Source organism: Strix aluco, chromosome 27 (genome assembly GCF_031877795.1).
Source record: "Strix aluco isolate bStrAlu1 chromosome 27, bStrAlu1.hap1, whole genome shotgun sequence".
NCBI lineage: Eukaryota > Metazoa > Chordata > Aves > Strigiformes > Strigidae > Strix > Strix aluco.
Window position 1 is genome coordinate 883174 of NC_133957.1, and position 25790 is coordinate 908963.

At 56.5% G+C, this 25790-nt stretch overlaps 2 protein-coding genes across 6 annotated transcripts; both read right to left on the reverse strand.

Annotated features, from left to right (window-relative positions):
• Window positions 1-267: 267 nt before the first annotated feature.
• On the reverse strand, window positions 268-5184 carry TAMALIN (trafficking regulator and scaffold protein tamalin). Of its 3 annotated transcripts, none has more exons than XM_074807847.1 (8): window positions 4806-5184; window positions 3114-3163; window positions 2636-2690; window positions 1616-1718; window positions 1427-1520; window positions 1286-1352; window positions 1129-1195; window positions 268-1022 (listed from the first exon to the last, which is right to left on the reverse strand). In XM_074807847.1, exons 1-8 carry the CDS (start codon window positions 4938-4940, stop codon window positions 601-603), a joined length of 993 nt encoding a protein of 330 aa, XP_074663948.1. In that variant the 5' UTR covers window positions 4941-5184; the 3' UTR covers window positions 268-600. The 3 variants fall into 3 exon arrangements, with proteins under 3 accessions (XP_074663948.1, XP_074663947.1, XP_074663946.1); XM_074807846.1 differs by having other exon boundaries at window positions 3114-3166; window positions 4806-5183; XM_074807845.1 differs by lacking the exon at window positions 4806-5184 and having other exon boundaries at window positions 3114-4720.
• Window positions 5185-6445: 1261 nt separating this feature from the next.
• ACVR1B (activin A receptor type 1B) lies at window positions 6446-24764 on the reverse strand. 3 transcript variants are annotated; one of them, XM_074807841.1, is made up of 9 exons: window positions 24616-24764; window positions 15445-15684; window positions 13910-14158; window positions 12478-12708; window positions 11967-12134; window positions 11254-11410; window positions 10615-10739; window positions 9896-10026; window positions 6446-9701 (listed from the first exon to the last, which is right to left on the reverse strand). In XM_074807841.1, exons 1-9 carry the CDS (start codon window positions 24725-24727, stop codon window positions 9576-9578), a joined length of 1539 nt encoding a protein of 512 aa, XP_074663942.1. In that variant the 5' UTR covers window positions 24728-24764; the 3' UTR covers window positions 6446-9575. The 3 variants fall into 3 exon arrangements, with proteins under 3 accessions (XP_074663942.1, XP_074663945.1, XP_074663944.1); XM_074807844.1 differs by lacking the exon at window positions 24616-24764 and adding an exon at window positions 18009-18029; XM_074807843.1 differs by lacking the exon at window positions 24616-24764 and adding an exon at window positions 16295-17853.
• Window positions 24765-25790: the final 1026 nt, after the last annotated feature.

Below are 25790 nucleotides of genomic sequence, written 5' to 3' on the forward strand. Positions count from 1 at the left end.
GGGGTGGGGGGGACACGGCGGCGGGGGGGGGGGGGGGGGGGGGGGGGTCCCCAGGACCCCACGCAGGGGCTGGGGTGACGTGGGGCACCCCAAGGCCCTTCCTGCCTAGAGCCCGGCTGCAGGTGGGTGGGCAAAGGGGGCAGCGTGGGGGGTGCAGCCTCATGGGGTGCCCCCCCGGGGGACACGGCCCCCCGCCCCCCCCAGCCAGCCTGTCCCCGTCCCCGCGGGGCTCTGTCCCCCCCCCCCCAAGTCACAGCCACACGCCGCTGCAAAAAAGTCTGTATTGGCGAAAGCGCCGGTGCGGTACAAAAGCCCCCGTGCCCCCCGAGTGGGGGGGGGGGGGGATGCAGGGCCCCCCCCCGTGCCCCTCAGTGGGGAGGGCACCGATTCCTGAGATGAGCGGTGGCTTCGTGAGCCACCTCGGGGGGGTCCCCGCGTCTGTCCCTCGGTGCCACGACCCCCACGGCCCGCGGGGGCCAAGCCGGGACCCCCGGGGCTGACCTTGAGCTCCTTCCAGTAGCCGCCGGGGTGGGGCGGGGGGGCACGAAGCCCCTTGCAATAAATAAATAAATAGGCCTGGGGGGGCCGGCGGGGCCCCCGCTAGAGGTGACTCTCCTCCTCCTCCAGCGCCCGGTTCAGTCCCGGGATGAACTTGAGCAGCCGCCGGTGGAAGCTGCTGTGTCGGCCCTTACGGGGGGCGGCCGCCCCCTCCCCGGGGTCCCCGGCCCGGGCCCACAGTCGCCCCGCGGCCCCCGGCCCCCCGCTGCACTTGAGGCTGGCGCTGCGGGCCAGGGTCGGCCGGGGTCGCGGTGGGGGGGGTGCTGGCCCCCCGCTGTCCCTGTCCTTGTCCCCAGCCTTGTCCCCGTCCAGCGCGTCGGCGAAGAGGCAGGTTTGGTAGAGGGAGTCGTCGCTGCCGCAGGCGCTGGCGCGGGGGGAGCCGCCGGGGAGCCCCCCCTCACCCTGCAGGCACCAGCGGATCGACTCCAGCGTGTCGTAGATGCTGGGGTCCTTGGCCACCACGCCTGGCGGGGGGACACGGGGGAAGGGGTGGGGGGTGGGGGGTCAGGGGGGGGCTGTGAGGTGTCCCCCAGCCCCCCCCCCCCGCTCCCAATCCTGGTCCCCACTCACCCCGCACCAGCCGCTGCTCCTGCACCATCAGCGAGCGGTACTCCCCCCACTTCTCGTAGAGTGTTTGCTGCGGGGAAGCGGAGGGGGGTGAGGAGACCCTGGGGGGGGGTCCCCAGTCCCCCCCGTGCTCCCCCTCTCAGTCCGTGCCCCCCCTCACCTTCAGGTACTGCAGCCGGGCCTCCAGCTCGGCCCTCCGGATGGACGTCCCGTAGAGCGTGTCGAGCCTGGGGGGCAGCAGCCGTCAGTGTGGGGGGCTGGGGGGCCCCCCCCGCGCCCCCCCCGCACCCCCCCAGCTCACCGGAGCACGTTGCCTGAGCTCTTGATGATCTCCACGATCTCCCGGTGCCGGACGCCCTCCACGTTGAGCCCGTTCACCCCCGTGATCGTGTCCCCTGGAGCCGGGGAGGGGTGGGGAGGGGGGAACAGGCTCAGGGATGCCGGTCCCCACTGCCGGGGCCCCCCCGGCCCCCCCCGGGGATGCGCTCACCGGCCTTGAGTCCCGCCGCCTCGGCCGGGCTCCCGCCGTGCACCCGGCACACGAAGGTGAACATCTCCACGCTGTTCCTGTCCTGGTGGTGCAGCCCGTAGGTCTGAAATGGGGGGGGCGCGGGGGGGCCTGGTGAGGGGCACGGGGACCCCCTGACCCCGGGGTTCCCCCCCAGGCAGCAGCCACGGGGTAACAACTGCAGCATTTAACTGCTGCGGGGTGACTCGGGGCAGCCCCCTGGCCCCGGGGGAGGCCTCTCGCCCCCAGTGGCTGCCCCCCAAGCGGGGCCCCCCCCGGCCGCCCCCGCCCGTCACGGCCAGGGGAGGCTTCTGTAACCAGGCAGCTCCATCAGCGCTAAAAATAAACCCTGGCTCAGAGACAACTTAAAAATACCCTCGATGCAAAGCAAGGTGCGGGCTGGAAGGGTGGGGAGCACAGCACGGCGTGGCATGGCACGGCTCGGCTCAGCTTGGCTCAGCTCGGCTCAGCACAGCTCGGCTCAGCACGGCCCAGCTCAGAATGGCTTGGCACAGCTCAGCTCAGCTCAGCACAGCTCAGCTCAGCTCAGCACAGCTCGGCTCAGCACAGCTCGGCTCAGCACGGCCCAGCTCAGAATGGCTCGGCACAGCTCAGGTCAGCTCAGCATGGCACAGCTCGGCTCAGCACAGCTCAGCTCGGCTCAGCACGGCACAGCTTGGCATGGCTCAGCATGGCTCAGCTCAGAATGGCTCGGCACGGCTCAGCACAGCTCAGCATGACACAGCTCAGATCAGCATGGCTCAGCTCGGCTCAGCACGGCTTGGCATGGCACAGCTCGGCTCAGCTCAGCACGGCTTGGCATGGCACAGCTTGGCTCAGCATGGCACAGCTCAGCTCAGCACAGCTCAGCTCGGCTCAGCATGGCACAGGTCGGCTCGGCACGGCTTGGCTTGGCTCAGCTCGGCACAGCTCAGCATGGCTTGGCTCAGCTCAGCTTGGCTCGGCACAGCTCAGCTCAGCACGGCTCAGCTCAGCACCCACCTGGATCTCGAAGCCGAAGGTCTCTTCCGCCTTCTTCTCCAGTGTCACCACCCTCCTGGGGGACACGGGGATCAGGGACAGGCAGAGCCCCTGGCACCCCCCCGCTCCCCGACACCCCCTGGGGCCTCAGGAGCTTCTCTGACAAAACGCTGCCTCGGGGTTTGGGTTTCCTGGGTGCTGGGCCGGACCCCAAGGACAGGAACCCCCCCTCAGGGATGGGACCCCCCCGGGTTGTTCTTCCCGAGCCCTGCAGCCTGTCCCGGGGGTGTCGGGCTGGGTCCCCGTGGGGCCCAGGGGTGTCAGGGCCCCCCCCGGAGCTGTGACCCCATCGCTGCTCTCACCTGCCCCATTTCCAGCCCCCGGGGGGTGCCCCAGGGCCAAGCCCCGACCCGCTGGGACACGGACCCCAGCCCCGCTCCTGCGTGTGTTCCCCCCACCCCTGCCCCCCCGCAGCGGGGCCTGGACCCCTGTCCCCTACCTGTGCTCCTCTGGGGACGAGCTCGGGGACGCCCACCTGAACCCCGCGCCCTGCTGCAGAGGGAGAGTCGTCAGTGGGGGGATCCCCCCCACCCCGCCACCCGCTCCGGGGACAGCCCAAACGGGGTGTCCCATCAGGTCAGCGCCGAACCCCCCGGGGAGCACCGCGCCAAGCCGGCACCGAACCAGCACCCAGCTGCACCCATCGCCCCGTGGCCCCCCCAGGGGGGTGTGTGTGTGTGTGTCCCCCCCACCCCGGGGCCGGCCGGGCATAACGAGGCTTTTATCGTCGCTCAAAGCCACCCTCACATCTGCTCCGCGCTCGCCCCACGCTTTGACGTCACCCTGCGACGCACCCCACCCCACGCCACGCTCCGGGGGGGCCCCGGGCACAGAGGGGCCCTGTTGTGGTCACAAAGTCGGGTTTTTTCATGCAAAATCTTCCCCCCCCCACCCTCGGCCCAGACAATGTCCCCGTTGTGGAGGGCGCGGAGGCGTGGGCGGGCGGAGGGACCGGCCGGGCACAGCGGGACCCTCGCCGCGGGGCAGGAGGTGACAGCGCTGTCCCCAAATGCCCCTCCGCGGCCGCTGGGCTCCGGCAGCCCCGGCACGGTGCGGCCGGTGTCACCAGGACCAGCGCCTCGAGAGCGGCACGTGGCCCGTCTTGGTGGCGGCTGGGTGCCACCAGCGGAAGTGCCACATGGGTGTCACCAGCCCCGTGGCTGGCTGTCCCCGGGGGCGTTTAAGTGCAAAACCGCCAGAATCGGGTGTGTTGGCCATGGGGAAAGTTGTCACCCGTCACGTCTCGGCCCCCCTACGTCACCCCAGTGACGGGGAGGTGACGTGGGACGCCCAAACCCCCCTCCGGGATGTGTCCGGCGGTGGCCTCGGCCGGCGAGCGGGAGCCAGGCCACCGCACGTGACCCAGCCCGCGCCAGCGCGGCCGCGAGAGCCACTTCTGCTCCGGATGTCGGCTCCGCTCTCGCTTCCCCCCGACGCTCAGGAAGCACCGCGGGGCCGGGGGGAGCGTCGGGGCGGTGACAGCCCCCGTGCTGCCGCCGGAGAGGGGCTTTCCCAGGGGCGCGGTGGCAGGTTGGTCCCGTGTCCCACCAAGTCAGGCCCCCGGCGGTACCTTGTGCCCCGTCCCCCAGCGCTCCCCACGGGGCAGGGTCTGGGGGCCACGGGGACACGTCTGTCCCGGTGACACGGTCACATACAGCGGGGTGGGGGCCTGTCCCCGCGCCCCAAAGGCTTCAGGGCAGGACGTGGGGACAAACTGGGGCAGGACACGGCGCTTGTGGGGGGGACACTGGGAAGATACTGGGGTAGGACCTGGGGAGGAACTGGGACGGGACGTGACACTTGCGGGGACAGCGCTGGGGCTGGATGGGGACACTGGGAAGATGCTGGGGCAGGGTGGGAGCGGCGGGGGGGAGGTGCTGAGGCAGGGTAAGAGGCGGGGGGGGGGTCACCAGCACAGGACCGGGACGCCGGGGCAGGATGGGGACACGGGGAGGGGACAGCGGGGCAGGACAAGAGCCCAGCAGAAGACACCGGGGCAGCTCTGCAGGGCGCAGGCACCAGCGGGGGGACACCCCGCACCCCCAGCCCCCCCCTCCCCGGCTCACAAACGGGGGGTTACCGGGGAGGTTTCCCCCGCCCTCCCCGCGGCCGGGGCTGCCGGTAGCCCTACCTTGCGCACCCGGGGCAGGGTGCCGCCGGCAGCCGCCAGCGCCCGGTAGACATCGGCGGGGCCGGGGCGCTCCGGGGCCGCCGCCGCCGCATCCTCCTCCTTCGGCCGGAGCCGCCGCAGCCGCCGCAGGGTCATGGCCGGGCCTCATCGCCCCGCGCGGCCCTATATCAGTCCGCGGGGGGCGTGACCAGAGCTCGACACGCCCCCTTCGACGAGAACACGCCCCTTTCTGCGCGTAACCACGCCCCATTCACAACAAACCACGCCCACACCGCGAGAGGCCACGCCCCTCGGCGGCAAGCCCCGCCCCCGCGGCGCCCCAGGGCCTGCGCAGGGACCCCCTGGGGTGCAGGGGGGGTGTGTGTGATGATGATGATGATGCTGTGGGGCAACAGGGAGTTTAGGGGGGCCTGGGGGTGCTGAGGGGGGTGGACAAGGCAGCTGGAGCTTCCAGAGGATTTAAACCGTTCCAGGGGACGGAGACCGGAGGAAAACAATTCCCGGAGGCAGAGGCGCATCGGCCGCGGCCATGTGGTGCGGCTCCCGGCAGCCCCCCGCCGCCCTGCGCCGGGAGGGAGCGGGAATTTTCCAGCCGGAGTTGAGGAGTTTGCCCAGACGTTTATTTAAAATTGGCCAAAAACAGCAGTTTGGAACAATCCCGCTGGCGTTACACCCAAGCCTGCCGCCCACGGGCTGCCCAGGGGTTAGTGGGGGGCGGGGGGGAAGCTCCCAGCGCTGAGCGGCTCCGGCAAGGAGAGGATGGAGCCCCCCACCCAGCCCAGGGCATCCCCCCCCAGCCTGGAGCAGGGAGCGAAGGGGAAGATCCCAGCCTGCTCCCAAAACCCAGCAGCCCAGGTGAGGACTTGACCCCTTGGCCGGAGCCGCCCCAGACCCATTTTCCCATCACATTTCCTAAAAGAAGAATAAAGATAAATTTTTGCTTTAAAAAAACCCAAATAAACCATTTCTCCACTCGCCCGCTGCCTCCATTTCCAGGACGGGGTTAGAGTTTCTGCGGGCAGGAGCTGCGGCCAAGGCTGGAAATCGAGGGACGAGCCCAGATGGCGGCTCCCCCTCCCCAGTGCCACGAGGGACCCCAGGCCCGGCGGATTTTCCCCCTGATCCGCTCACAACGTGCTCACCCACAGGAGGCTCTAATTAAGGACAATTAGCGGGGGCAGGTTGAGCAGCACCAGCTGCCCTCGGAGCAAACAGGATTTTATAGGGATGCCGGGCAGTTTGGAGTAAGATTTATCCTTCCTTGAAGGTGCGGCGGCGCGTGCGGGGACCCAGCTTTGGGGAGCTGCCCGCCGTACCCCCACCCCGGCTTCCAACTACCGTCCCCCGGCGAGGGACACCCGCTTCCAGCTGCGCATCCCCGCGGGGGTTGGGAATCCTGCTCCGCCACGTCCTCGTCTCGCATCTCCCGAGCGCACAGCGAGCGCTGGCAGCCGCATCTCCGCTGATGAGGGGAATATTCAACGTTAAGATTTGCTGAGCAGGATTCCCGGGGAGATTATTTCAGCTGCGGGTGAACAAGCCCTGCCAGACGCTTCGCTAGTCGCCGCCGCCCGGTTCCTTCCCCTCCAGGCCACGGCTCCCCCGTCGCAGCAAACGGCGAGAGACTCCAACACCTCACGTGAATAAAACAAACTTTTAATAATGTACAGCAGAAATCGACAGCCTTGTTTTATATTAAACAAAAGATTTCCTATATTACATTGTATTTACATTTGCATACTGAAGAGGTAAAGTGTCTAAGTGGCTATTTTACAGTCCATTTCTAATAAAATATACAAAACCAAACAAATAAAAGGGGCAGAGAAGTACCAAGAGATCTGTTCTGAAGCCAGCGTACCACCGATTAACCCCGCGCCACAGACGAGGAGCACAAGCTCCGCACCTCTGCCTCTCCCCACCACGATCTGCCCTCGAGTACCTGACGTCTCCCCTCCTCGTTCTGAGCTGCTGCAGCGTCGCTCTCTCCTCCTGAACTCTCTGGAGTGTTGTATTTTTTATTTTTATTGTTTTTTTTCCCCCCACAGCTGCTGCAGTCACCTCTGAGCCGGGCACATTTCCGCGCCGGGCAGCGATTCCCAGGTTTGCTACCTGTCAGCTAAGTGAGCACTGCACCTCCCCGGCACATGTTTGCATGAAAAGTGCTGTATAAATGCTACATAATCAGCGTTCTCATCTCACATCCTCTGTTTTTGACCCTCTCGCAATGGCATCTCTCTACAAACAAGGCTTTTTCTGCACTCCTGCTTATAGGGGACACCCTGTCGTCCCGCCCTCACCCCTTCTACCCTCCTGCGGCCCGAGGCCGCTCCGCTGTGCTGTTTGGTTTAGCGCTGAGGCAGATGCATGTGTGGCTACAGTTGGAGGGGTGGGGGAGAGAGTCAGTGCAAGTTCCGTAGCTGATTCTGCGTCCTCGGGAAGCGGCCCGCACAGTTAACGGGGACGGGAGCCGCGTACTCGGGAAGGAGACCCGCAGCGCTCGCGGAGGACGTACCTTCCCTACGGCAAGTTTATTCCACAGGCGCTAAACTTTCCGCCCCAACCCGCCGGGAGGGGCATCGCCAGGCTCCTGTTACAGCAGCTCAAGAGCGTTTAGGGTGTCTGTGAAGCGCCCACCACCTCGGTTTCTAAATGCAGAAGGGTTTGGTTAAGGGACGTACGGCGCTGGAGACACAGCGGCAGCCGACACGAGTCAGAACAAAGCGGGCAGGGAAGGGGAGGGCAGCGGGACGGTCACAACGCGCACGCCCCGCGCTGCTCCGCGAACCGGCCCTCCCGCGCCAGCTCCGCGCCGCCCGAAACGCCCCGGCAGGATGCAAAATGGCTCCAAACACGATGCAAAAACCACACTCCTCACTTTACACAGAGTCACAGACAAGATAGGGAGTCTGGGGGAAGACGGACACACGGACAGATACACAGACAGCAAGAACAGAGTGTTTAAAAGAAAAGGTTAACCCCGGTGGCCGGAGCAGAGATGAAACCTCACCTTACAGAGCAGGCGCAAGGTTTGAGTAGAAACAGTTCCAGTGTAAATCGAGCTGTGTGCATTTGTTTTTTCTTTTTTTTTTTTCTTTTTTTTTTTTGCAGTGATTTCTTTACAAACAAACAGGTCAAGAGGTAATAATTATAGATTGTTTTTCTTCTCTTATAAAGAATTAACAATATTAAAAAAAGTTAAAATCCAGACCCTCCCATAAAATAATAATAATAAAAAAAAAATAATAATCAAAACCACTCCAGTTAAAAGTTATGGCTTCAGAGTTATACACCGTAGACACTGACCTAACCACCAAACCACCGGCACTTCCCCGGCTGCCTTTAACGCTGCATCAGCACGACGGACTCAGCGCTCGGCTGCTTCCATTTTTGCTAGGCCCAGCTGTAGACAACAGTCAAACCAACTCTACTTCACCCTGATTCGGCATTTAATCAAAAGAAAAATTCATGCAGTTCCCCCCCCCACCCCACCCCACAAGTTATACACAGCCACTTCCAGATTATGAGATATTTATATATGTATATTAAAAAGATGGACATGGATTTCCAAACCCGCACCCCGCCGTCAGACCCTGCCAAGCGCCGAGCGCCCCTCGGGAGGTGCAGAGCGCCCCCGGGCCGTGGGCAGTCTGCCCCACGCCGCCGAGCGCGCCGGGACGGCCTCAGGAACCACCTTCCTGCCAGAACGGGCGCCCTGGCCGGGCACTGCCTCTCCCACACGCACCCCAGCTCCGTGGCACCTCTCGCCCCCAGGTCTCTCTTTCCACCCTACCAAGAATTACAAACCCCGGGGGCTCAAGACAAAAAAAAAAAAAACCCACCACAACCAAAAAACCTGGATTCCAGGAGTGAAGTCAATTCCTCGTTTGTTTTTTCTTAAAAAAGGGAGGGGGTGGCAGTGAGGCAACCTGATGGGAAGTTCCTGCAGCCGGCGTGGGGACAGCAAGGCCACAGCACCCATCGGCGAGCTAAGGATCTGGTTTTAAGCAGCCTGTCCAAGCTAGACAATGCTCACTACTCGACAAGGAGAGCACCAGCGCGCACAGCTCAAAAAAAGGACACTCTAGATTTGCACATGCACAGAAAGCACGAACAGAGATGAGCCACCCTACGGGCAGACACCGCACGTCTACGGAAGGAGGTGAACAGGCACAGGGGACACGCGCACCTCGCGCATGCATACACCATTGCGCACACCGACAGCCAGTCAGAATTCTGGTTTTCGACTTAGAATTTTTCAAGCTTAAGAAAAAAAGGAGGGAAATGGTTTCGTGAAGCTGATAAACTGTTCAGGCTCAGCCTCTCAGAAGGGAGCACCATTTGTTTTGCAAATGCTTTTTCTGCATTTAACGTGCCAGTCCCTGGAAAAATCCTCAGAGTACGGCAAGAAAACCTTCCCTTTCCCTTCCCACTCCCAGCACCTAGCACCCTGGCCTCAAACACTGCCAACGGGTGCGCCGCACGCACTGAACTTTACAGGGATTTCCATTAAAGAAACAAGAGTTACAATCATGGCTGTCCCTCTCAAGTCTTCACGCTGTCAGGAGGTGATCATAAAAAGTTTCTGATTGTTTCATACCCAAGCAGGGAAGAGAGCAATTCAATAGGCTCCGTCACCCCACCTAGCAGCCTGTAGGTCACGCTGTCTGGTTGGTAGCAGTAGATTGGGCAGAAACACGAGGTAGGCCTCCGTCACACGTCTACTCTAGCATGGCAGCTTTTGTGCAGTTTCCTCCTGCTGGGGCTCAGGGCCTAGATTTTCACATCTTCCTGGACACTGAGCTGTGAGAGGGTTTTCTTAATGCGGAGGGCGGTGAGTCGAGCCGCTCCATTGGCGTACCAGCACTCTCGCATCATCTTCCCCATCACCCGGAGGGCCTAGGCGAGAAACAACGGCAGGCGTCAGCGCTCTCCTCTCCCCCGACCCCACGGCGGTCGGCCAGGCTGCTGCTGCCTGTCTGGACACCGACACAGCCTCCGCACGGCCGAAAATCAGAGCTCGACTTACAGTTCTTCCTGTGGACTCACCTTATGGAGGGGGAAGGGGACGCAGAGACGAAAGCAGACCTTACCTCGTAGCTTTGCCACCAGTTCGGGATATTAGGCCGCAGTTTCTGATCACATACGACCTTCCGCATCTCCTCAATAGAAGGATCGGAGGGTACAAGGTCGTAGTACGGAAGCTGATACTCCTCGTGGATACCTGAAAGGCAGAGAAGGAGAAATGCAATTCCTGGGAGAACAGATCCTCACCACAGCGCTCGCTGAAGGCAGACGGAGACTGGTTTGGGCTACATGACTCATTGCTGAGATGCGTCAACACTTTGCAGTTATTTAGAACAGAAACGAAGAATCTGGGATTCGAGTTTACAGGAAAAATTTCAGGGAAATAAAATGCAGCTGCCTGAACTGGAACAGAGTCAGCACCTCCCAGCACAGGGGCAGGGTCACCGGCTCGCGACAGGACCGTCACAGCGCGACGGCGCCGCGCTCCCGCCTGCCGCTGGATGCGCCGCGACATTCGTTTCTACTGTTGGGGGGAGAAAGTCACCCACCAAATCAGCACCACCAGTTCCTTAAAATCCATCCGAAGGAACACCAGTCGGAGCATTAACCCCACTTCCCTGCACGGGCCAGTCCCGGTCGCCTCTGTTAACGCCTTGGGAGCAGCACACACGGACTTATCCCCCCAGTCCCTCAAACCTCACCAACGCCCGACCAACAGAAACACTGAGGCCGGGAAACCCAGGAGCAAGCCAAGGCAACGGCACGGGCACACGAAGGGCGTTACCTCCTGCGTTGCACCTTCGAGCAATCTCCCAGTAGACCAAGCCCAAGGCATAGATATCGGCACATTTAAATGAATCAAAATGCTTCATGTTAATGGTTTCATCCAAGACTTCAGGGGCCATGTATCTGCAGAACAGAAGAGAACAACACATTAATTTTGAGAGGGGATTCTCCAGAAGATAGTAAATGGCAAGTTTTCCCACACAGCACTTCCCAACAGACAGAACTCAGCTCTGCACAGCCTTAATCAGCACAGAACTGGGCCCCATGGTCTAATAGAGCGAACAACATCACTCAGAACAAAGAGCAAGTTGGGTAAGAGGTAAAAACGTCCAAAAGCACATCAGGCTCCAGACAGGCCCCAAAAGGCTTTTGAGAACGCCAGGCTTGTTCTCAAGGATTATACGAGCTCCCTGGTGCTGAGTTTACGTCACTGGCCTACACCTCTCAGCTTGATGGCACCCGGAGACGAAGGTACCGCCGCCCCTTCAACATCAACCCGGGCACAACGCTGACGCTCTGCGAGACACTTGGAAGTGCTTAAGATGGAGAATTTCACCAGTGCTCAACCAGCAGCTCGGGCATTTGCTAGTCGCACTCTGACCCCTTCGAACGCTGGCCAAGAACACCGTTCTCCTACCGTTTGGTTCCGACCCTTTGATTTGGTGCAATATCAATCGTATCCGTAACCGAATCGTGCCGGACGGCCAGACCAAGGTCAGCGATGGCACACGTGCCGTTCTTCTTCACCAAGATGTTCTTGGATTTCAAGTCTCTGTGAGCAATCCCAGGCTTTCCTAGTAGAGCAGAATAAAAAAATAGCGGGGGTCAAGGTCTGGTGAAATCTCTCAGTCGAACTGGCGCAGAGGCAGTACCGGATTTCAGGGCGTTAAACTCTCAGTGTTGCAACACATTTTCCTGTTTGGACACACTGAGCAGCAGAGGAGTGCTGACAGCCCGTGGCAGGCAAAGCTTCGCGCTTCCCAGGCACTGCTGATGCAATAGCACCCAGAGGCCTCAAGAGGGACATAAACTCCGTCGTCCCAGGCATCAGACGCCTCGATGTGGGCATAAGGAGTTTATAATTCTGCTGCTGCCTGCGTTAACATCCCGCCCAAGTAGCGCCAATTTTAGGACGGGGATGTGAAATGCTGATATAACTCCCAGGAGCCAGCGCAAGGCTAACCCACTTTGCCGCAGCCGAAGCACTCCGTCTATTCCTGGTCAATACTGACCAGACAAACCCGGGCTGACTCAGCCAGCGTTTTCTGTGCAGCACATCAATCCCCCTCGTCAATTCTGCTTTATTCTCCCCTCAAGAATTCCCAGCACCTTTTCAGATTTTGCGCTTACCCTGAGTACCCACGATCTCCATGTGTAGATGGGCCAGCCCGCTAGCAGCAGACAGGGCGAGCTTGATCATGCCCTCGATAGTCACCGTGTATCGATTCAGGTAGTCAAAGAGAGATCCGTGCTCGTGGTAATCGGAGACGAGCCACAGCTGAGTCCACGTTCCATTATCTGCAGCAGGAAAGAGACTGTGCTCAGCCAGATACGACCACCCAGCACCCTGCACCCTATCCTCTGGTACAGAGGAGAGCTGCAGCTCAACAGCCAACCTGGGGGCAAATAAGGTAAAGAACTTTAAGGCGAAACACGGCTTTAAGGTAAAGCTAACACACCATCACGCCTCTCAGCTGCAGCAGTAATTTTACCATCTTTTGGGGAGAAACGTTCAAACATGTAGCTGTGTGAAACGCAGGCTGATGGTTTTTAACTGTAAATCCACGTGAGGAAATGCAGCTCCCAGGAGCAGACTGCACGCTGGTGAAGTCTCTGCTCTCAGGACCGGGGCGCTCCTTACCTTTGTTATCCGCAGCAATAAATCCCAGGATGTTCTCATGTCGCAGCATAACAGTTTGATATATTTCTGCTTCCCTAAACCAGGAACGCTCCTCACGTGAAGAGAAGATTTTTACGGCTACGTCACCTCCACGCCACCTGCCACGCCACACTTCCCCGAAGCGGCCTTTACCGATGATCTCCTGAAGGACAATCGTCCGAGCCACGGTCCGCTGGACAAAAAGCGGCAAACCTAGGGACAGTTGGAGGAATCAGTGCCCGCTGCAGCAAAGGAAACTCCTGAATCCCCTCCGAGTCTGAAGTAGAGCAGCACCAAACCTACAAGGCTCTACATTTGGTAACAACCAGCAGCCTAAGCGAGACCCAAACGGTGGTAGCTCCTGCGTAGGACGTGCCATTTGGCTGCTTGGGCAGCATCTGCATATCACTTTGAAGTAGGTTGCAAACCGCCAGTGATTAGACACAGAGCACTCAGGGAACTTCTGCTCCATGGCAGATCAAAGTAACTTTAGCCTGAATATGCAAAGAACAGAATTCGCTGAAGACAGACTCTGCTAAAAAGCAGTACACCCCCAGAACGTCTCTTAGGAAAGGAGTCCTAACACAGCTGCCACCTCTTCGGTGAGCTACAGAGCTCACCTGCTGAAGAGATCCCCAAACATTTTATATGTAGCAGATGTGGTGCTAAAGGTTTATTCCCAGGCCAAATATCAGGTTGTTATATTCTCTGCCTCTGTGGATTACCCTACAGTTTCCATCTGCTGCAAAATTAACTTTTTTTTTTTTAACCTAACTGCTTTCATAGTTCAGAGTCATGAATAAAATGGTGACTTCCCTATCTCTTCTGGGGGTGATTTAAGTGTGACAGGAGTGAACATTGTACATAGTCCACTTTGGAAGACCCCAGGATTCTCTGGGATGAAACGGGCTGTGCAAACGCAGTATTTGCACACGACAAAATTGGCAGCCGCTGGGATCTTTCCCATTTTCCTGCCAGCTCAGATGCAGGTGACATCCTGCATCCTCCTTGGAAAGCCAACAACCGACAGGTCAGCTGTCAACGTCTGCTTCCAACCCAACCCCAGTTCCAAGGTTAAATTTGAAATAGATGCAGCCAATTTGAGTTATCCTCTTGCAGAAAAGGAGGGAAGCCACACAAAACTATTTTTACGCATCAGCAGTTAAGGAGGAGTTGAACTATTGCTCTTACCTGGCCTGAGCCCTGAATTCTGACACGGGGGCACGGCTACAGCGTCTGGGCACGACTGAATTTAGCACACGCCCTCCACGTTACTCACGACAGGGCAACCCGGACAGGCTGACGAGGCAACGGCCTCATGGCCTGCAAAGCTGTGGCAACCAGGAGCCCAGAAGAGACTACTCCATTACAATTACAAGCTCTCATTCGTCATTTCCAGTCATATCTTGAATACCTGAGCCTGAGCCAGAGGTGGAGAGATCGTAGACTAGATCTTGCAAGGTCTTATCCTTCGACAGGCACATTTCACAAGAGGGGTCTTCCATGTCCAGCCGCTGGCGATTGTGATACACACGTTGGTGGTGATGAAAAACAAAGACTACTACGATCATGACAACAAACACAAGGAAGACAGGTCCGGCAATCACCGCCACCAGCTCCACAGGACCCCAGCTCGACGGGGGCTCGTTATCTTTCAGGTGTCCTTGGAGAGGAAAGGGAGGAGAAAAACAGACACTTTTAGAAAATTATCACTCCTTCACAAGCGTTCTTTAAGGACTTTCTTCTTGTGTTTTAATTATCCTCTCGGAGCCTGGACAATTTTAGCTTGCTGTTCCAGGATGGTAGAGGACACATCAAATAACAGCATTAACATGGGACTGATCAAGTCATCAGACTGGCAAACTACAGCTAAAAACCCCAAAAGAAGATGGTGCTGCAACTGGGGGATCAGGGATTATCGGCACTTAGCTATTAAGAGGATGGGAGTCTGTTCTGGGCTGAGTTTGCTCCAACAGTCTGCATTCTACCTTCTGCTTGAACTCTCCCAAGTGGGAGAAGAAACCACCGGTCAGTAAGGAGTCATTTCTCCCTCCTTCCCCTTCGCCCTGTAACAACCCCTGAAGACTCGTACCTAAAGACAATTATTTGTCTTTTTGAGACCAGGTAAAACTTCCCCACTGCACCCAAGGAAAATGGATACCGCAGTCTTCATACGACCCACTAAATAACAGCCCAAAACGGAGAGTAACGAGGTATGAGGAAGTACTGCATGCCCTCTCTGTCCCAGGAATTAGAGAGGAGCAGACGTTTCCCACACCCTCACTCAAAGGCAGGGCTGCTTCCTCTTCGTGCGTTCGGGATCCGGGCATCCCTCCACCCCACACACTTTACTCTGAAGCTGCTGCAATGTTCCCATACTCGTGGCTCATCACTTTTGATCTGCCGTGCTAGAAGAAGGAAAGCCACTCTATCTGATAAAAGGGAGGCTACAGCACAACTCAGCACCAGAAAAGGGACCCGAGCTGTGTCCAGGGAACACGCGCTGTCCCCAGGCCACTGCAGGCACCGAGCATCGGGCAGCAGATGCTTGTATTTAACTGTAGATGAACGTGGCTGCTGTCGGGAGCCTGTAGGATACCAGCAGCAGGGCTGATAAGGTGAGAGGAGTCTCCTAATATGGAGCTGCTGAGTGCAGTAAAACTGCCAAAGCCCCCAAACTTTGGAAGCTTCTCCTACCCTAAAGTACAATCTCATCTGGTGACATTTTGTCGGCCACAGGGGAGTTCAAGCCACTTCAAATTAAAATGTGAAGTAGTTTGTTATTATTTCCACTTTACAAATCGAGGAAATAAACCCAGTGCTCAAGTTCACAGAGCAACCTAAGGGAAGAAGTGAAAACAGGGCTGAGAACTCCTTATTCCCAGTCCCAAACAGACAGCTTCTCTCCTCCCCACTTCAAACAGACCATTTATTCAGCGCTCTACTCACCACTGGGAACCATTAAATCAATTTTGTTGCAAAAATCAGAGTAGCAGCAGTGAGTATTACGCAGATCTTCTGAACTCAGACAATAGAAGGGTTTCCCAGCAGGAATCAATTTGGCTTCGGGAATGCAGGTCCGAACGTGATGTTTAACGCCATCCAGGTTGAAGACCGAGACCATGCAGGCGCCGTCCGTTTCACACGTGGAGTTCGCTTGTTTGCAGTCGGAGCACAAACATGTCAAAGCTGCAGAAAGCAAACCACGACCACCTCCTTAGAACCCACTGGAGACAAAATGCTCAAACAAGAGAAAACTTTCTTTAAATTTCCCATTTCGGAGGGAACGGGCCATTCTTAGGCTCAGGAGGAACTGGCTTTAGGAACAAAACTAGTCATACTCAGTATTTCAGACCCACAAGCACCTAATTTAAGCACAAAACAGAGTGTGGAAGCAGAGGAGCCTTTCCAGAAGATGACTGTCCAGACAGCCCTTTTTCCTGCCCCTGTTGCGACCACGAACAGCGATGACCAAGTCATCCCTGCAAACTAGGCTAGATTTTACCGAGATCCACTCCCAACCCGAGCTAGGGTCAGAATTCAAATTGAAAACAACAGTTACTCAAACTGACAGACTTGATTTCATCCGAACTCGCCGTTCAGGCTTCCTCAGCTTGGCCAAAGCCGAGCTGCCCGTTCCAGGTCAGTGAGGGACGACCACCCCAGCTCGCGGGAGACAAGCGGCAGAGGGCAGATGCCAAGACAAAACCAATTCAAACCGAATACGCAAGCCAAGCGTGCTACGCCCAACTAGATCAGTCACTTATTTAGTAACTGCTTTCCTGATCCGAGACACTACCTTGGGTCAAATAAATTCCTGGCTTTTTGCCTGCTCTCCACGAAGATTATTTGGGTAAAGAGCGAAGGAGAAACTCCAAGGCAGATTCCCACATTTTTCCGCCTCCCAGCTGTCATTGTGCTTTTCTCAAGCTGCCTGAAAAACTGTAAGCAAATCCCCAGGCATCGCCATCCTTGGGAACAAAGAGCGAATACAATAATGTCAAGAAGAAGGGTGGGGCTTGTTTAGCAGCACACAGTATTTTCTTCGGCTTTCATCAGATCTTTCAGCCTCCCCGGAGGGATTCACAAACATGTACTTACCCGCTGCAGAAATGGTCTTTCAGGTAGAGAGAGTCTGAGGAAGTGTTTTAAAAGATACAAGTGCCACAGTTAACTCTCCCCAGTCCGACAGCTAAATCCTCTACGCCTGGTTGCACCCTCTCGGTCTAAAGACACACACCAAAGTCACGGTCAACACTCGTGTGTGCGAGGGTGAGCCGCCTTCCCGTGGGGCAAGGGAAGCGCCAAGCCCTCGGCCACTCCATCTCTGGCAACCAGCAGCCTGAAGGAGCATCAGCACTCCAGGATATTCGTGGCACTGGAAGAGCCTCTTGCTCCCACAGCCAGCACACGGTCCCCGGCGCAGAGTTACGCTGCTGGGGGCACGTTACCTTGAGCTTAATGAAAACCAAGCGGGTCCTGATCAACTTCAGGGTTCGTTTAGGAGGAAGACACCCATTATCCCTTATCGCCAGTGTCCTAGGTAAATCAGTTAGGCTAATTGCATTATTACTCCCTTAATTCTCTCTGGACCCCGCGCTCCTCGTTTCCTAGCTGTTGTTGGGAGCTGCTTAACAGCTCCGAGGTGGGCTGCAGTATTTCAGACAGGCTAAATGCAGACGCTGGCGAGTTCTGAACCAACAGATTCAAAACTGCAGAAGCAGTAAAAAGCCAGTAAAACCCAGAAGAGCTGTGAAGTGAGACATCTTTAAAAAGCATCATGAGCAAATGTAGCTTATTTCAATGTGCTTAGCACAGGCCAAGGAAAAGGGAGATAGAAAACGGACAGGGAAGACCCTGAGACTGAACCGTATTGAGAAGGGTTGAGAGCACCGTGCCCATGGATTACGCGGCTTTTAAGTGTAAATTTTATAATGAAAGGAAAAAAACCCACCAACATTCAACTTGACAAACAGCTCTGAGTACACCGGTTTCCAGTGGTCAGCAGAGCACAGAAAAGACAATTCTTCTGAAAAATATACACACTTGGGGGAACAAAGGTTGGTTATAATGGAGATTTTATGAAAACATGAGGTAGGAAAGAGCATCCAGGGCACGTTCCTACCATCAAGTATACCTGAAGGAAACAGCGTTTGAAAGCACCTCCTTTATTACTTTATAAAAAACTCAAGGTACAAATTAAAAACATTTAAATCACACATGTTTTACCATGTAGGCTCTTTTCAGCTTGATTCAGATACAGCAAAACTGAACTTTGTTCCTGTTAGACTCATTTCTAAGGTCTCAAACCCAAGACTTAGGCTACGGCAGTTTTGCTTCCAGAAGCTCAGAAGTAAACAAAACACTTTAACGCACTAATAAAACTGGTTTTGTAAACTTCTTGAAGTATTTGGCCTGAAACTAAGCATCCCTTTGAGAAGGAAAGCAGAGGAGCGGGTTGTATCTGCTCAGTTTCATTTGTAGAATTAAAAAAAAAAAAGAAATCAGTTTACCTGCAAGGCACGCTACCAGAGCCCCAGTGCACAGGGACAGAGTAAGAAGATCCTTCTCTGTTCTGCGCAGAACGCAGAAGCTCCCTGCTCAGGAGGGGTATGCCCCACGGAGCACGGCCTCCTTTCACCTCATGGTGCTGTCAGCTGATGTTCCCCCTTTGAGACAAGGGCTCTTTTTTAACAGCAATTCTTACGTTTGCACCTCAAAAACCTGGACGGTAAGGAGAGCAGCGTGAACAAAGAAAATTAAGCTTCAGCACACGTGTGTACTTCTCGACATCCTTCCTAAGAGACTCTCAAAGGGTTTTCCAGATATTCCTGTCCATAACCCCTAGGCACTCTCAAATTTTAGGAAAGATGGTCAGATCCCCGGGTAGAAGCTGAAGAACAGCTCCAGCCTCCCTCGCGCAGGCAGGAGTTGACTCCGTCTTTATTTTCGTTATGAAAAAGCCCAGGATCTACATCTACCATCACTACAGCCATATCCTGCCTCAGCATCACCTACTGCCGGCTGCCAGCGCTGCGGCGAGAAGGGCACCGGCTGTGCCAAGGAGGAAAGGCCTGTCTGCACCGGGGCTCGCCGGGAACCGGGGAGCTTCCGGCACAGAGGAGAATTACCAGGCAACCCGCACAGGTCCAGCATTTCAAGTTTGATTAACCAGAAGGGAAAATTCTTCTCATATCAGTAACACCAGAAGTCAGGAAAAAGCGACTGTTGTTTCCCCTTGGGTGGGGGTCAGGTACGCAGAGCCCCCCGGCAGGCAGCTCTCGGGCGCTCCTGAGAGCAGCTGGGGCCGCCTGGGCGAAGCAAAAGGAGACAGAAGTGAATAAAAGCGTTTTTCATGCCAACAGCATTCTTTTTCTTTGGGAAGAAAAGCTCCCATTGACCAAAACATATAATCTACTTAATAAAAGAAACTGACTGGGCTGAAGAAAATAGATGGGGCAAAGGAAAACAAAAGAGCAGTTCACACAGCCGGGGCGGCGAGTTCCCCTCTCGCAAAACGCCCCGGGATGAGTCTGCATGAAAGGTGCTGCAGAAGTTGGCAGCAGAGCCTGCTCTATCTGCTCAGCACACTCTTTCTGACATTCTGCTCAGAGACGAACCCAACCCTTTAAAGAAGCTGTTTAAACAAGCCTAACATTAAGTTGCAGATCCTCAGAACACAAGCTTTGTTCTCCCTCGAGAGATGGAGCGGGTTGGTGTTTATACTGAAGCAAACCCTCGCTGCGATTGAACCCAAGGCAGGGCGCAGCCGGTCGTGGCATCAGTCGCAGGAGCGAGCCAGCCCGGTGCCGGTCCTCAGCGCTCTTCCTAAAAACTGGAGCAGTTGGTCAGCGCTGCCAAAAGCCAAACTCTCCTTGATCCTCGACTAAGGCAGCCCAGGGCTCGGCTGCTGGGCCGGGAACTCCTTCAAGTGACCCCCCTGAGCCCAAGAGTTGCTGCTGCTCCCCGTGAGGTACCCAGCGAGGGACACGGGTTATGGGTGGCAGCAGGATTGCTCCTGGCAGGAACCAGGGGCACGGAGGTAGCAGCATCCCTCTGCATTAACTACAGCAGAGAGGAAAACAAGAGAAGGCCCTCTTGCACCAAATTCCCCCTTCAAAGTAACTCGTATGTACAAAACGAATCCAAACAAACAGGCGGGGGTCCGTGGATTAGAGCTCCAGAAAGACTAAAATATTAAGCTCTGACAGTCAAAGAACATTTCTTTTTTTTCCAGCAACTCTCTGAGCTCATTTTGCACATATTTATTCTCGCACAGGATTGCATGTGTCAAGATGTCTCTGCAGCTAGACAGGGGAAAGTTTCGCAGCAAAATCTAATGTAATGGTGTTAAAGACCTTTTGGAATACATTTCCCCAAATCTCCTGAAGCTGTGCTATGCAAGATGACATTTTCTCAGGGCTAAATGCTACCTGATCAAGATGTATTAAGATAATTAACCTGAAGATGATCATTGGTAAAATTGCCAATAACCACCCACGTATTTACCAGATAAACAGATTTTTGCAGAGATTGTAAGCTGCTGTTCTTTTTCAACAGTTTGAATTGAGGCTGGAAGAACAATGATTCCCCTGACTTCTGAGCCTTTGTAAGGCTCTGGAACAGGAGCTGCAATTTATTATGTCTCTGTACAGCACCTAACTTAATGAGACCCAATCTGGTAGTGATGTTTTAATGCTGCAGCAGCATAATGTTAGCAAGAGAAATGGAAAACAATTGGGTTTCGTACCTCTGCTGTTTCTTTAGATGCTATAATGAAGAGGGACATGTGTAAACATGCTTGGAAGAAAGAAATACCTTTCAGTGTTTCGCTATATGCTGTGCCGAAATAAATAAAGAATAACCTTTATCACAGAGTGTTTTGCCCAAGAGCAGGTGAGGAATAAAATCCTTGCAGCAAGGGAGCAGAGGTCTGTTCCAAGAGTCCCTTCTTGCTCCTCTTTCAACCGCATGACCCCAAGACACTCAAAGCCATCTGATGAGGACTTTAAAAACAAAGATTTACTTTCCATCATGTTCACCTTGATTCTTCTGCTGCCTGGCGTCAACAACTGGGATCCCTTCATCCCTCTGTGGGATGTGTCCGCGTCCACAATGCCTCGTACAGTATCTTCTCTGAGCCCACCTACACACCCCGCCTCCAAAACCAAGTGCAAGGCCAGTTCTGGATGCTCACACTGCCCCTGTTTCCTCACAAAGGAAGAAATAAGTGCAGATTTGTCCTTCTGTAGATACAGTACCACCACCTCAAATATCCTTCCTACATCTCGCTGCCCCATCAACTTCTCCTACTTTTGCATCTCAACATTTCTTTTGCTCCTTGCTGGTGCTTATGAAATCTACTGACCCACTGCTGCTAAATGAAACAGAGTTAAAATTAGCTGCAAAGTACTATGAAAAAAGCACTTTCACTCAAGTCATCCAGAAACTAAAAATTATACTAGGATATTTAAAGTTGGAAACAAGAGTCCCAACTTTTTCACAAGCTGGCTGCAGTCCCCTGGCACAGGTTGAACCTGACATGAACACATCACGGCTGACTAGAAAACATATCCTAAATGGAAAAAAAAAAAAAAAAAAAGGGCAGGAAGAACGTGCTCTCACCTTTAAAGTGAAAAACTTTCCCTGCATCTACTCAAGTAACACAAAAGGAGAGCTTCTAAATTAATTTTAAATAAGTGAATTGACAGGAGTCTCATCATTAATAGGTTAATTAGAAAAAGCCTTGACATTGCTGCCGCTGTTGTTCTTCAACTCAGAAAACAGACACATGGCTCTGAACTCCCTCTCCGGGCTCTGGTCTGACACCTATTTTGTGTTTTAACTTGTTAGGAAACCAGTTTAGGAGCCACCCATAGCATACCAGTACCGTGGAAGAAAGTCCTGCAAACCAGCCGCACGGCCAGGCAGACGCACAGGTCGTTACTGACGGCTTGCGAGACTTAAATCGGATGCTGTGTGTTCTCGGGCAACTGGCACACGCTTTTTCAGAGTCGAAATAACAAGTCGTTTCATGTGCAGTCTATACTCCAACAGCCAGCAGTCCACAGGTTACTCCCAAGACGCCCACTGAAGGCAACAAGCACCAACCTTTGTCAGGGGGCCCTAATGTGCAAGCGAAGTCGGCTTTTCTGATGAAAAAAATAAATATACGGGTCCACAATCAACGAGAAGGGAAGCTGGAAAGCCAGTGGCTTAAATAAGGAGGACGAAGGAGGTCTCCCACCCCACACGACTGCTCGCACACGAGGGTCTGACTCTACAAGCTCGGCACCAGCGGACGTTTCATCCCTGCAATACCATCGCAGCTTTCTCCCTCGAGATGAGCAATTCCTTCTCGGTCTGCTCGGATAACCGCGCTGGCTGTGCGGTGGAGAACATATTTCCACTGGTCAACACCCAGTGAACTTTGCTTGCTGTTAAGAGAATTGACGTTTTACTTCACTCCTTTCGCAATAGCGATTTCCGGAGCATCCACTACTGGCAGCGGATGGCGTACCCAGGGAAAAAAAAATCCGAGCTGTCTGGCCAAGGAGCTGAAGGAGTTCAAGAATGCTTGTTGGACACTGTTTTTAATTTCCAGTTACAGAAGTCTTTCTTGGAAAGTTGTAAGATATAACTTATGGACCACGCAGAGTTTGCCTGATTTAACCGGGTAAATATTTTAAGCAGGTGTTAATAATAAAATCTGCTGGCCCAAGATTGCTCCCCACGGTATTCCTTTGCTTTATTTCAAGCATGCAAACAAAGCCTACCTACAACCACCCTCTAGCCATCGCTGCACAGGCACCTTTTTTTTTTTTTTCCCCCCTTTTCCTTTTTTTTTTTTTTTTAAACGAAGGAGCGTAGGGGGGTGTTTTCTACCCTATTTACCAATGCACACAGAGGTTCACAGTTCCCAAGCGCTGCAGAAATTAGGATGTTTTTCCAACCTACCCTGAAACAAGCAGCTGTTAAGACCCCTTGTATAAAGCACAATAGTAAGGGCAGCCTGGCTGGCTGAGGCACGCCGAGCGTGCATCATGGCTGCTCGAGCAGCAAACAATTCACGGGGTTAGAGTCCCCGTTCCCCGCCATCCTGAGCCCAGCTCCACAGACGCGGCTCCCTCACGCCCCCGAAGCCAGGCCGAGCTCACACCTTCCACCGGACAGCGTGAACAAAAACCTCCAGCACATATGGAGCGGAAACAATAGCCAGCCATACAGAGCCCACTATCAAAGGCGACTTTCCAGGAGATACGCACAGTCAATTGGCCTTTTCCTGTTTATTTATTTATTTTTTTAATAAACACCAGCTGTATATAAAATGCAAAGCGAAAGTCTGAGAGCAGATGTGTGACGAGTCTCACTCGGTCTTGCTTTGCCATTTATCACAGAAAAGCTGAAACACCTTCCTAAGGCTGGATTTTACTTTAGGTTAAAACAAAGCACAGCCACTCTCCCCTAAAGCACGTTTGCATTGCCAGATTCAACAGGACTCGCAAATACACCCCTCACCTACTGCCCTAGTGGGGTTTAAAGCCATTTTCTGTAGCTAACAAGTCCAGATCTGCACACGCAAAGTTATTACCTTCTGACAGTCGGTTGGTAATACATAACACAAACGGCAAGAGGATTGGGGAGGAGAAAAATGTTTCAGTGCGGTTCCTGTTGGAACAGGCACCTGCGTTACACAAGCAGCGATCGCCCCCGATCGCCACAGAGAGATGGGCTGTGCTGCGAAGCCTCAGACGCTGGCGAGGCCACCGCCACCGGCCCGTCCTCCGTCCCCGCCAACAGATGCTCAGAGATGCTTCAGGCCCGTCCAGCTCTGGGGAAAAGGCGGCCAATCTCTTCCAAAGCGTGGAGCTGATACCCCTCGCTCTTCCCCCCCTCCCACCCAGGTCAAGAAAAGGGATTGTCGCAGAACAAACAGCCAAAACAAAGAGTTTTCCCTCCCTCACCGCCCTCCAAACAAATATTTACAGTTGTTACAATCCAGAGGCACGGAGGTTTCGAAAGGTTTCTTTAAAAAACAACCCCACGGATTCCAAGAGGCTATTTATTAAGCCCACACTGCAGTCTCTGGTGCACGGGGGGCTGCCGAATCCCCCCCCTCGCCGGGTCAACAGGCCGATGAGAAGAGGCCACAAACTCCCCAGGTCTGGCCAAGGCTCAGCAACAACATGGTGGCACTTCCCACCCCGGGGCTGCTCCGCTCTCCCCGCGCCTGCCCCACGCTTCCTGGGGCGACAAACCCCCCCCAGCGACCCAGGGGCCTGGGCCCCCGACACACACTGACCCCCCAGTTCTTCCTTCCTCTGGGAAAAGCCCATAAATTGCAGTTTTTCCTTCGTTATCTCCTGAAGAGGCTGGAGGACTCCCCGATCTCTTCCCAGCCAAAGCCAAGGCGAGCGGGTGCCTCCCCGGAGCATCCCCCGGCACCGCAGGTCTCCCCGCTCTCCAGCCCCCACCCCAGTTGCTGTCGCCCCTCCAGACACGCAACCGGCCCCTCCGCGGAGGGCACGGACCCCCCCCCAACAAGCTCAAGGGTCCCCTTCACACCACACACCCCAGCAAACGCCCCCCCCCCCCCCCAGTCAGGCTTGATCCGCGCCTCGAGGGCTACACAAAGTCCTTGATGCCTCCAGAGACCCCCCCACCCCAGGGATCCCCCCCTATTCCCTCTCCCCACCGAAACACCCGCCTCTGCCCACCCGCCAGGGCCCACCCTGCCCACAGCCCCCCCCAGGGCCGCCTACCCGCACCCCCAACCCCTCAGGGCCGTCCCCGCAGCCCAGAGGAAACCTCCAGGCCTCAAACCCTCTCGCACCCCCTTCCCCCCCCCCCCCAAAATCTCACCCCCGGCCTCAACCTGCCCCACCAACCCCCCCGGGCCGACCTCACCCCCAGGCCTGGGCTCGCCCCTCAGCCCCCCCCCATCGCCTCCCCCCTCGGTTCTCCTCATGGATCCCCGCTTCCCCTCACGATTCCTCCCCGGTTCCCCTCAGCACCCCCCTCCCCCCCCGCCCCGGTTCTCCTCACAGCGCCGGGCGGGGGCGGGGCGGCGCGCCGCCATGTTGTGCCCGGTGCGGGCCGGACCCGGGGGCCGCCACTTACCGCGGGCCCCGCCGAGCGGCCCAGCCAGGAGCAGGACGAGCAGGACGGCTGCGGCGGGGGGCGGTGGCGGGGAGCGGCGGGCACAGGACGGCGGCAGGGAGGGGGCGGCCATGGCGAGCGCCGCGGCCTCGGTGCCGAGCGGCCGCCAGCGCCTGCGGGAGGGGCAAGCGCCGGCGCGCGGCCGGGGGGCGGGGCAAGCCTTAAAGGGGACGGCCCCAACCGCGCGTCTTAAAGGGGAGGGTCCGCCGGGCGGGGTTCGGCCGACACGGAGCTGGGCTGGAGGGGAAGTGTGCACGCGCGTGTGATCGTGCGATCGTGCACGCGCGCTTTGCGCGTGTGCGGGGTGTGTGTGTGTGTGTGTGTGTGTGTGTGTGTGTGTGTGCACGTGCACGCGTGGGGGTACGCACGGGGCGTGTCCTTCGCGCGGGGGGGGGTGCGGGGTCTGTGCGGTGTCGGGGTGCAGCGTGGGGCGGGCAGGGGGCTGTGAGTGGTGGGGACTGAGCCATGGCCGGGCTGGGCACCCCAAACCCTGGGCTGAGCACCCCGAGCCCTGGGCCAGGGCACCTTAAATCCCAAGCTGAGCACCCTAAACTCCGGTCAGGGCACCCCAAAACCTGGGCTGAGCACCCTGAGCCCTGGGCAGGGCACCCCAGGCTGAGCACCCCAAACCCTGGGCTGGGCACCCCAGGCTGAGCACCCCAAACCCTGGGCTGAGCACCCCCAGCCCTGGGCAGGACACCCTAAATCCCAGGCTGGGCACCCCAAACCCCGGTCAGGGCATCGCAAACCTGAGACTGAGCACCCCAAACCCTGGGCTGAGCACCCCGAGCCCTGGGCCAGGGCACCTTAAATCCCAAGCTGAGCACCCTAAACTCCGGTCAGGGCACCCCAAAACCTGGGCTGAGCACCCTGAGCCCTGGGCAGGGCACCCCAGGCTGAGCACCCCAAACCCTGGGCTGGGCACCCCAGGCTGAGCACCCCAAACCCTGGGCTGAGCACCCCCAGCCCTGGGCAGGACACCCTAAATCCCAGGCTGGGCACCCCAAACCCCGGTCAGGGCATCGCAAACCTGAGACTGAGCACCCCAAACCCTGGGCTGAGCACCCCGAGCCCTGGGCCAGGGCACCTTAAATCCCAAGCTGAGCACCCTAAACTCCGGTCAGGGCACCCCAAAA

Excerpts from the sequence above, each read along its gene's own strand:
- TAMALIN (XM_074807845.1), bottom strand. The coding sequence starts at position 3,385 with ATGCCCGGCCGGCCCCGGGGTGGGGGGGACACACACACACACACCCCC. Across the intron at positions 2,691-3,113 it reads TCGTCCCCAGAGGAGCACAG|GAGGGTGGTGACACTGGAGA; the intron begins GTAGGGGACAGG and ends CGTGTCCCCCAG. Across the intron at positions 1,196-1,285 it reads CCCGGCTGCAGTACCTGAAG|CAAACACTCTACGAGAAGTG; the intron begins GTGAGGGGGGGC and ends GCTTCCCCGCAG.
- ACVR1B (XM_074807841.1), bottom strand. The coding sequence starts at position 24,727 with ATGGCCGCCCCCTCCCTGCCGCCGTCCTGTGCCCGCCGCTCCCCGCCA. Across the intron at positions 15,685-24,615 it reads GCCGCTCGGCGGGGCCCGCG|CTTTGACATGTTTGTGCTCC; the intron begins GTAAGTGGCGGC and ends TGCTTTCTGCAG. Across the intron at positions 10,027-10,614 it reads TCGAAGGTGCAACGCAGGAG|GTATCCACGAGGAGTATCAG; the intron begins GTAACGCCCTTC and ends TCTGCCTTTCAG.